The following is a 10,484-nucleotide window of genomic DNA, read 5'->3' as shown; positions in this document are numbered from 1 at the left end:
CAGCCCGAGAGGTGATGCTGCCGCAAACCACCTCGGTCCCTCCTTACCCCCACCTTTGCCTCCCCCCGTAAACATGCTATAGTAAGCCTTGTGTAAGCCCAAAATACCCTTCCCTGCATCCCACACCCACAAAACACCCCAGGATGAACCCCCACCCCCCAGGCAGTGGCTACCCTGGGCCCAGCCGCTTATGCATGGTGATGGGTGGCCATGACCCCACGCGGCTGGTGGTTCGGACAGTGCTGGGAGGAGCCGGGCAGGGCAGTAGGTAGAGCAGAGCCAGGTGTGACACCCTGGACTTCCATCAACTTTAAGTTTCACAAGGCAACAAACCAAACAGGGTCCCAGACCTGCCAGACACGCCTCAGCTGAATTAATTCACCAGGTGGTGCCCCAGAGAGAGGGTCTCTTTCCCCACATGGGAAGGGCTGAGACAAACTGCTGGGTGGTGCAGGTCCCTCCACTATGGGACAGTAACCAAAAGAGATGGATTTTCCTTCTTTCACCTTAGCTGTTTCCTGCAATAAGGCAGCAAAAGCCAGCCGAGACCTCCAGCCCTTCGACATCAGAGCACTTGTTTTGTACATGGCTGCAATCACACAGCGCTTTCTTCCTTCATCCAGGCTCTCAGGTGAGGAGCACTCGTGCTAGGTCTGCACTCCGCTCCGTTGCCAGCTGAAAACATAACATTGCTTATCCTTATCTTGAAGGACTCCATGTCCTCCTCTCTTCCTGCAAATCAGTAAGCAGCTGCTGGTTCCCTTCTGTCTGAAATCATCCCTAGGGTTTGTAGTGGCTAGTTCCATCCTTTTGCTGGCAGGGGGGTCACCATGCAGGTATCCTCCCAGATTGCCTCAGTGGGTTTGAAACTACAGGTTTCACCCTGATGATAACCTGCCAGTGTCACACTTTTGACATGATGTAGCTGTCTCAAAGACCTTTCCAACAATAAAGTGCAAAGAGCAAGCGGAGAAGGCTTTGAACCACATTTGGCAAACCTGATTTTGAGAACAGAGAAAAAGCTGAGCCTGAAAACACCAACATGAGCAAAGGAGGCATCAGGATGACAAAAGCAGCTGCCAGAATGATCCAGAGCTCCTTCCAGCTAGACCTTGCACCCTTTTAGGTGACTGACAGCCTGCACCCCACCTCTAGCACAAAGGGCAGGGGTCCTCCCAGGTCCTGCATCACATCTGTGGCATCTCATTTCTGTACAGCTGTATTCAGGCATCTTGGCTGGTCCTCTGAAGCGTGTTTCAGAAGCTGACACATGAGTTTTGTTAAACAGCAGAGATAAATCCCACCCAACCACTCAGACATACCAGTCACATCCTTATTTTCTGCAGGTTCTCATTGTGCATTAGTTTGGCCTCAAGGGTGTCAGTTTAAAGGAAGTTTCATCTGCTCTCATCTACATGGGGCTGGAGCTTGGGCACATGATAGCTACCAGCCTGAGGAAGAGACAATTTTCTGGCACAAGCCTTGTTTGAATGTACCGCAAGCTTTGGGCATCAAGTTCAGACCTCTGGATGGACATAGGTGGCCTAGGCTCAGATGTCCCTTAGGATTAGGGGAAATCCCACCACAGAGCCAGGCAGGAGCCACAAAGATTTCTACAATGAGACCAGACATTGCACTCTGGCACCCACCTCAGCCCTAATAATGCAGAAGTGAGGGTCAGCTTGTGGTAGTCATGGTCAGTTAAAATTCCCCAAGAAAGATTCTTCAAGGTACTCCCATCACAACCATTTCTACAAGCCTTTAGACTAATTTGACTTTGAGAGCTCAGCAGAGAGAAGAGGTGCTTTATTACCCACCCGCCTATGTTTAAGATGCCCCATATCCTTCCCATCTGCACCCAGATGCATCCTCCTGCATACACAGATCTTTCCTCACCCTCAGGGAAAGCTCTGACCCCATCTTCCCCACCACATCCCTTTTCTTCTGGCCCATTCCTCCCCCTTGGGGGGCTCAGTTCCCCTCTGTCCCCAACCACATTGATCCTCTGATTCCCTCTGCTCCCTTCTGAGCACATTGCCTTCTCCTCCATGCCCCTTTATCCTCCTTCTCTGTCCTCTGCACATCCCTCCCTGCTCCTCCTTCCCCTTTCCTGCACACTCAGATCCCCACCATCCCCTGATCAGGGGTCTCCATGCCAAAGTGATGCCTCCAGGACCCCTGTGCTTACAGCAGAAACTGCCTGCAGGAGTCAGAGGAGCTCATTAATCACTTTTATTTTATTTCAAGTGCTGTAGACAAAGTCACTTACCCCCAGGTGCTCCCAGCGCCCCTGTGCAGACCCTGCCTCAACACCCACTGTAATCCAGCGCTCACCGCTGCTGGGTGCAAGGCCAAAATAAATTACCCGCCTCCCCGTGTTGTGCTCCCAGGCACCGAGGCAGGTCAGCATCAGACTTTGAGCGCCAGCCCTGCCAGTGCCCGGTTCACCCACAGTGCCCTGCACCAGGGTAAATGTTTACTTTGAAACTCAAAGTCACAGCATTGGGCCCTGCCTGTTCCTGGCACCACTGACCCCTGCTCCCATCCCCAGCTCCCGGGGCTCAGCATGGCATGGCAGCCTCCGATGGCAGCGGGGAGCACCTGCAGGGAAAGTATGAGGTTGAAGCATCAGGCCGTCACACTTGCACTGCCAGCAGCTGATGCTGACTTGCCCCCAAAAAAGCAGTAGCAAAGCCACAGGCATCAGCTCAGGCCGGTAGAAGTTTGTAGATTCTTGTCCAAGGGGACAGCAGCAGGGAGACCAGTGTTGTCCACTGCTCTTCTCCTGGAGGATCCCCAGGAGAGGCAGAGAGCAGTGCTAGGCAGTACTCACTCCATCTTGGCTTCCAGGTGGTGGACAGTCTGCTTGTCCAGGTAGCGGCAGAAGAGCGAGAGAAGGTTGCTGGGCAAGAAGAGAGGTTCCACCAGCAAGGCCTTAGGCACTTGTGACAGCTCCCGGGCAACCAGGAACACTGTGTCTGTCCTGGGGGCATCAATGCAAAGGGTGAGCTCCCCACCAGCCACTGAACCCCATATCCCACTGCTCACACAGTCCCTCACCATGTCTCAAAGTCCCCACTGCATGGCTCCAGCGGCACATCGGAAGACAGCAGCCTCTCGCCATGGCTCAGCAGAGAGTAGAGCAAGGAGATCCCAAACTGCAGGGAGGCACAAGGAGGAGCATCATGGCTGGCAGCAGTGGCACCCCAGGAATGCCACAAGGCTCTGCCCTCCTCAGGGCCCTGTACCTGGTTCTTCAAGGCCATGGCAAGGGGGAGCTCAGGGGACTCATGGAGAGGCCTGGTCATCTCCTGCAGGATCTTGATGAGTTTGCTGAAGGTCATCCTGCCCACCACCTCATTCAACGGGCTGTAGAGCAGGGGAAGAGACTGGGCAGGGCAGAGGGGAGAGCAGGAATCTGAGACCGTTTGACCTGTCATGGCCACAGCCCCATCCCAGCACCTGGGGGGCAGAGGCCAACATTGCACACACCTCCAGTGGGAAGTGCCACCAGGACTGCTTGAACCCCTCCTGGAGGCCCTTCTCCTCCTCCCGAGGAAAAGAAAGTCTCCTGTCTCATCACCCTCACCAGCTGCCTGGCCATGCTGGGACCCAGCAAGACAGGCCCCCCTCCCCCATTACCCACCCAGGGTGCACCCCAGCAAGAGCAGATGGGGGAAGGAAGCGGTCTGGGATGGCCCTGCCCTGGCTGGAGGTACTTGCCTCGTCCAACATATCCTTCTTCATGAGGAAAGGCAGGTGGTGGGTGATGGTCAGCAGGATCTTCTCTGCTTGCTCCCGGCTCAGGTGGGGCAGCAGCCTGGCTGTGAGCTTCTTGCCTTTCCGCACACACAGGAGTTGCAGGAATTCATCCTCTGCCTCCCTGAGGATAAAGGCTCCATTGGCACAGATCCCAAGGGACCTGTAGCATCTCTGTCCATCTGGACAGTACCAGCATCTGTTCTGGTGGAGGATGGGGCTCATGGGCAGGGTCAGCACAGGCCACACAGTGACACACTGAGGACAAGATCCAACCCTCCCCATCACCTAGAACTACTCATCCATGACCACCCAAGCCCCATAAGGACCAGAACATGCTGCCTGCTCCCCTCTCCCCAGAGTGCAAACTCACTCTTCACTGCTGCAAGCCCTGATTTTCAAAGCTTGGTAGATATGCTCCACTTCTTGGCTTTTCTGCTCCTGACAGGAGGGCTGCTGCTGCTCCTCCAAGCCCAGGGACATCTTCCGCTGTGCCTCCTCCACTTCCAGCAGCTGCACAAAGAGCTGGAGAAATGGCACAGGGTAAGGGGGCAGCTTGGAGCATCTTGTACCAACTGGTTGTCCAAGACTCCTACCCAGGTAGGTGTCCCCTCAGAGAGCTCTTTGGATGAAACCCAAGCATCTGCACCATCCCACCTGACCCTGATTTGTGGCTCACTCACCTTCTCAATCCTGTGCAGCGCCCGAAGCCGTTGGCTCCCTGCAGCCTTCAGGAGGCAAGAAAGGAAGGCACAACAGTTACAACCAGCACCTGACACCACCACCAGCAGCAGAGCACTGGGCCAGGTGATCCCAAGGGTGATCAGAGGTGGCTTCAGGATACTGAGCAATCCCACAGGGAGGCTGTGGCCAGCTCCAACTGCCCAGAGGTGCATCCCATCCATTCACTGGGGACAAGATGCCATCACTAAGGTGACACCTGCTCCAACTGTGTGCCCCATCCTGTGACTTGGGGCAGCACCCATGCGCAGTCACAGCAGCGCCTAAAGCTCCAGCTAAAGCTGCTCCAGGGCCCAGGGAAAGCTTGGAGCAGCATCCCCCAGCCAACCAGCTCCACTTCTCCTCACCTACCTCTTCCACAAGGGCATGGTGCACAGCATCGATGGCCCGGCGAGGGCTGTAGCAGGTGGACACTGCAACCTGGCCCAGCGAGCCCGCAATGCGCACCACTAGAAGAGAGATTGGATACAATGAGACCACGTCCCACAACCACTTGCCCAGCTGCCAGCCACCCACCCCAGCTCCTCACCAGAGTCATACATCTCCACTTTCTGGATGAATGGTGTGACCAGCTTGGGGGGCTCCTGCTTGTTGCGCCCGCCAAACAGCTCCTCCTCTGTCTGCCTGTGCTCCAGACGGTGGTAGTACGTCTGTAACAACAGGCATAGCCAGCAGAGGAGGAACCACAACCCTGGCACCTAAAGCTCCCACAGAGATGAAGTCCCAACCCTGAGGAGAATAAGCCACCAGTGCTGCTGGTGAGAACTCACCTGGTAGTAGTAGTCATCATCCATGTTCTCACTCTGCAGTTGGATCATCTCCACCTTGACAACCCAGTCCTTCTCCTTGGAGGTCATCAGCCCAGCATAAGGGTCCACTTTAGGAGACCACAGGTTCTTGGGAGAGATACTAGCACAGGAGAAGATTGCCACCTGCTGTGACTGCCCAGAGTCTTCCCAGCACCCCGCAGCTCCCCAAGGAGCCCCTTACCTCTGCGCCTGCTCGTCTTGCTGTTGCCGCTGGGTCAGGATCCGCTGGTGCTGAGGGTGCAGCTGGGTCATATGGCTGGGTGTGCTGCAAAGGAGACCGGACAGGGTCAGGGGGCTCAGCGCCCACACTAGAGCCGTCCCCAGAGGGGAGACACCCCCCAGCTGCTTTGTGGGGCTCCCCCAGTCCCACCCAGGCACTCCACTTGCAATCCTGCTACCTGAGGTTCAGCTGGCTGCTGGCTGATGGACTGAGGAAGAGAGCAGGGTCCAAAGAGGGAGACATGGGACCGAAGTGCATGGCAACAGACCGTGGCGGGCTGCTGATGTTAGGTGACATGGGCCGGAAAGGCGTTGGAGGAGCATACCCTGTGGTCTGGAGAGGGAAAGAGAAGCGATCAAGTGTCTGAGCCTTCCCCTCTGAGGGTCCAGAGCTGCAGAGTCTGCCCCAGGTAGCATAGCTTTGGGGAGGCACTGTCCCCATTCACTGCCGCTCCAGGGCCACCCTCAGAGCGGTCATAGCCTGATGTGTTACCTGGTTAGAAGCAAAAAGCAGAGGTCTGCGAGCCAGCGTGAAGGGCCGAGGGGAGCACGGGGAGAGAGGTATCAGAGGTGACTGCTGCAGGGCAGGAGATGGGAGGTGTTGCTGGGACAAGCCTGTCCTCAAGGCTGCACCTCTGGGGAGGGGAGGGCAGAGAAAGAGGGGATGCAAGAGCCCCCCAAAACCTGTTACCTGCTGGAGAAAGCGCTGGGGGAAGGACTTGGGAGACATCAGTCTTAAGTCAGGGTGCTTGAGCCGGGGAGATCGCCTGTAGCTCCTCTGCATGGGGGAGCCGAGGAAGTCATGGGCCACATTGGTGGATGGTGGGGGCCTCTCCAGGACCTGGAGGATGGCTTTATCCTGCAGGGAGGATGCAGCAGGAGGTGGTAATGGGGCCCAGCTGGAACCAGTTTAGCTCCACCAGCTGCAGGCAGCTCACCAAAATCTTCAGTCATTGCTCAATCAGACCACGCACCCGCCAGGCTCCCATCCTGGCAGCATGCAACACCAGGGGACCCATGGGGACACCTGGCATGGGGGTCCCAGTCCCCCCAAACTCAACAGCTTTGCCTTCAAACCCAGATTCTGCTTAGGGTGAGCGCCTCTGCCCAGAGCCTTGGCACCCAAGAGACATAGCCATACACCTCCAGACCCATGATGAGGGTTTGGATGTCCCCTGGTCACTGCAAATCACCTGCATGACCCTTGGCCCAGGGTACCAGGGAGCCCTCGGCTGCTCCCTGAGGGCCCGGCTGGGAGTACCCACCTCCAGCACGTGGTGGGGTGGGATGCTACCAGGGCAGGAACCCCATACTGCAGGATCCACCGCCAGCTAGAAGACAGGGAGATGGTCAGTGCAGGGAAGGAAGACAGGAGAAGAGGGGCAGGGGACACTGCAGGGGCCACTCAGCCTTGTCACTAGATGGGAGGGAACATTTTTACCATATCCTCTTTGCCAAACTCTGCCCAGCAAGTACCAATCTTGCTGTCCAGCACCGCTGAGTCCTGGCTCTGTAAGCAAAGAAGTAGTTACAGGCACATACTCAGCCCTGCGGGGCAGGTCTTTTTCCCCTAGGCAGGGACCAAGCTACCCCCTGGTGCCTCCATGGGGCAGGGCTGGCAGGTGTGAGGATGGAAGGGGAAGCAGCAGGGTCCCACCAGCCCCTCCGCCTGCTGACCAGGCGTAGGTCCCCTCCCTCTCCGCTCACACATCACCTCCAGTGTAGGTTTGCTCTGCACAGCTTTCATCACCGCCGGGTCTCCCAAGTTGTTGGGCTCCTCATAGGGCTCCTGGTCTTCCTCCTGTTCCTCAGTCCCCAGCTCCTCCTCCTCTTCCTCCAACTCGGAGCAGATCTGCTCAGCATCCAGCTCCATCCCACCTTCCTCCTGGGGCTCTCCCAGCTCCTCCAGCTGCTCAGCTACTCCAGGCTCAAGCTTTTCCCCAGTCTCCTCTGCCACCTCTTCCTTCAACACAGGGCTCACCTCCAGAGACATCAGGGGTTTTGCGGTGCCCTCCTCAGTGGAGTCATGGTCTTGGAGAGGGGAAGGAGAGCACATCAGGGTGGGTGAGAGCCTGGGCAGTGCCCACTGGGGTCCCTGCTCCCAACCCAGATCCTCACCAGACAGGAGAACACCTTCTTCACTCACCCACCTCCATCCTCCTCACCCCCTTAGGTGCTGGCCAATCTCCCCAACACTGGGACTCTTACCTAGCCCAAAAGTCATCTCATTGCACATGTTGAGCTCTTCATCATCCTCAGCCATCTCCTGTAGCAGAGGTGCATCTTCCACCAGCAGGTAGTCCTTGAGAATCTAGAGTGGAAAGCAGCAGGGTCCCCACTAAGGGAGAAGTAACCCTAACATGCTCCTTAAGTAGGGGGCACCCAATCTCCTCCCCACCCCACTGGTGGGGCCAGATAGCACCCAGGGCTCACAACTGCTCCACAGCTGGGAAAGGAAAAGTGGGAGCCACCAGCACTGCCAGCAAGGGCAGAACCCACTGGCTCAGTGCAGGGTAGGAGCCCACCGAAGCCTGCCAGGACCATGGTGGTGGCTGCCCGGAGGTGACCCTGGCCAGCGCAAGGGGATGCCAAGCATGGCTGGTGCTGACGGACACCATTAGGCTTCAGAGTTAACACCCCACTACCGGGGCATGAACAGCACCCAAGCACAAGGCAAGGAAGGGCACCCCACCAGGACCTCCAGAGCAGTGTCTTCTCCCGTACCGACCGCTCCGGGGAGAGGCAGCCCCGGGGGAACCGGCACCGAGGAGAAGGGGGCGTGGCCCAGGGAAGCAGGAGGGGAGGCAGCCCCAGGGACGGAGCAGCGTGCCCGGGCAGAGCAGGGCGGGCACTCACAAACGGCTCGCCGCCCTCCGCCATCCCGCGGCACCGCCCGCCCGCCCGCGTCCTTCTACAGGGCCGGACTGCCCCCGCCGCCGCCTTTTACGGTCCGCCGCCACTCCGGCGGCATTGCGCCGCCACGCATGCGCCTGCCGTACAGCATGGCGGCGCCCAGCTGAGCCGCGCGCGGCCGCGGCGCCCCGCCCCTCGGCCAAGCCCCGCCCCTCGGCCGGGCGGGGCGCTGGGGTGCGGCGCGGGGGCCCCGCCTGCCGCAGCGGGTGTCGGGCGGTGCCCGGCGGGGCGCAGGAACCCGCAGCCCTCGCTCCCCTGCAGCCGCCACGGTGCCAGCGCTGGCTGGAAGCGCGGCTCGGAGATCTGGCAGCACAGGGCAGAAAACTGAGGCGAGGACGCTGTAAATCTCTGTGTCCAGCGAAGCACGGCGTGCTGCCCTCGCGTCGAGTGCTGGGAGCACCCCAGCCGCGTCAGACCTCACCCACCCCTGAAATATTTTTCTCTGCCCTGAAAGAGGAAGATTCGGCTGTTCTAACCAAACCATTGTAACCTTTTAGAAACATCCCACAGAAGAAGCTCGTAGTTCAGCTTCTCTTTACAGGGAAAGCCTGTGAGGCGTTGCTGGTTCAGGCAGAGTCCTCTCCAGGGTTCCCGGTCCCAAACAGCAGAGCCTGGGTGTCAGCACAAATAAAGGATCCATGTGCTACAATCAGTATTTGTGTAATTAAGCCTCTGCCAAGGGGGTCACTCACCTGAGCAGAGCCAGACTAGCTTGTGGGTCAGGCTCAAGGCGGTGACTCCCGGTACCAGCTCAGCTGTGAACATAGCAGTTTGGGCTTATTGCTGCCAGAGCCTTACCAAGGATCTCAAGTCTCTGGCACCAGCTGCATCCCCTTATCTATCAGCAAGTCCACTCAGCAGTAGCTGCATGGCTGCTGGCACTGCTGGCTGGGCAGCTCACAAATGCAGCAAGAGCTGGTCTGAGCTGGCCCAAGGGAGATTGATAAGAAGTATTTGCAGTTTTTTTTCCTTTGTTCAGTCTCTGCTGATCTACTGGCTGCCTTTGGGAGGGGGATATTCTTTGTAATTTATTGACTTAAGTTAGGTTTTTAAATGTGATGTATTAAGAAGATAAGCCTTAAAGATGCCCAGTGTTAGAGAATTTCTGTGATACTGCTCTTTTATTCCCACTGTTAGTGGCTTTTCTTTCTTTCCTTTAGTTTTTTAACTTTTTAACCCTTACACAGCTAGATAGAAGACCATACACACATATCTGCTTCCTAGTCTAAAACAGCAATTAAAGGTAAGCAGTACCATGACATGTAGGACCATAAGCAGACAAACTCCTAGGCATATAAAAATACCTATGTGTTTTTTAATAACAGCTCATCTTCCATTTTTAACCTTAGTTTTCTTAATGCTGCTATTCAAAGCTGCTGTACTTCTCCAAGCAGCGTTTCAGGGCCACTTGGAGCCTTACCTAGCTTAGCCAGGCTTCGGTTCTCACGCCTTTTCTAGGGGAGACACCAGAAACCCTAGTTCTTTGACCTTCAGGTTCTTGTGTTTGACGCTGGGCAGCCCATGCTGTGCTTGCACAACAATCAACCCATCAGCCTGTGGCCACTGAACTGAGGTGCTCTGGCCCAGGCTTCGAAAGAGAGCAAACCAAGGCTCAGAAAGAAGGGTGGCCAGACCGTGCCAGTGTTGCCTACCAGGGTGATGCCGGTCCAGGCTGCAACATCCTCCGCAAGAGGTGGGTTTTACCCCCGTTTTGTGGAGGGACCGGAGTCAGGAAAGCACCTTGTAGCCGCTGCGCCATGACTTGCTCCCGCAGGGGCTCCTGACCGCGGGTATCCAGCCCAGGGGAGTCGTCACCCAGGCCCGGCTGGCGCCCGGGCCGCCTCACGCTTCTGCTGCCTCAACCCCTGAGGGGCCGGCCGTGCCGGCAGCCCCCCCCCGCCCCGGGGCAACCGGGCCCTGGGCGATGCCTCAGCCCGAAACTGAAAGCACGGGTCGCGCAACCTCCGCGCTGCCGCTCCGCCTGGAGACTGATGACGCGCGGGCAGCGCCGCGCCGCCATTGGCTGAGCGCGACAGGGGCTAT

The 10,484-nt window shown here is 57.4% G+C and overlaps 1 protein-coding gene across 4 annotated transcripts; it reads right to left on the bottom strand.

Moving 5' to 3' along the window:
- Positions 1-2,223: 2,223 nt before the first annotated feature.
- Positions 2,224-10,383, bottom strand: PATL2 (PAT1 homolog 2). 4 transcript variants are annotated; one of them, XM_055819081.1, is made up of 19 exons: positions 8,385-8,556; positions 7,737-7,839; positions 7,243-7,559; positions 6,970-7,038; positions 6,794-6,859; positions 6,220-6,387; positions 6,022-6,105; positions 5,708-5,862; positions 5,491-5,574; positions 5,271-5,409; positions 5,030-5,150; positions 4,852-4,949; positions 4,443-4,487; positions 4,133-4,284; positions 3,724-3,883; positions 3,249-3,389; positions 3,061-3,158; positions 2,834-2,983; positions 2,224-2,601 (listed from the first exon to the last, which is right to left on the bottom strand). In XM_055819081.1, exons 1-19 carry the CDS (start codon positions 8,406-8,408, stop codon positions 2,562-2,564), a joined length of 2,214 nt encoding a protein of 737 aa, XP_055675056.1. In that variant the 5' UTR covers positions 8,409-8,556; the 3' UTR covers positions 2,224-2,561. The 4 variants fall into 4 exon arrangements, with proteins under 4 accessions (XP_055675056.1, XP_055675035.1, XP_027635863.2 ...); XM_055819060.1 differs by lacking the exons at positions 2,224-2,601; positions 2,834-2,983; positions 3,061-3,158; positions 3,249-3,389; positions 8,385-8,556 and adding exons at positions 8,918-9,052; positions 9,862-10,383 and having other exon boundaries at positions 3,515-3,883; XM_027780062.2 differs by lacking the exons at positions 2,224-2,601; positions 2,834-2,983; positions 3,061-3,158; positions 3,249-3,389; positions 8,385-8,556 and adding an exon at positions 10,094-10,139 and having other exon boundaries at positions 3,515-3,883.
- Between the last annotated feature and the right edge of the window lie 101 nt (positions 10,384-10,484).

Source organism: Falco peregrinus, chromosome 1 (assembly GCF_023634155.1).
Source record: "Falco peregrinus isolate bFalPer1 chromosome 1, bFalPer1.pri, whole genome shotgun sequence".
Lineage (NCBI taxonomy): Eukaryota > Metazoa > Chordata > Aves > Falconiformes > Falconidae > Falco > Falco peregrinus.
Note: the sequence above shows the minus strand (reverse complement) of the source record. Positions and strands in the feature narration are given on the sequence as shown.

Coding starts and splice junctions, on each gene's coding strand:
- PATL2 (XM_055819081.1), bottom strand. CDS start 8,408: ATGGCGGAGGGCGGCGAGCCGTTT. Junction 5,410..5,490: donor CAAGACGAGCAGGCGCAGAG/GTAAGGGGCTCC, acceptor CTCCTGTGCTAG/TATCTCTCCCAAGAACCTGT. Junction 3,159..3,248: donor CCATGGCCTTGAAGAACCAG/GTACAGGGCCCT, acceptor GCCTCCCTGCAG/TTTGGGATCTCCTTGCTCTA.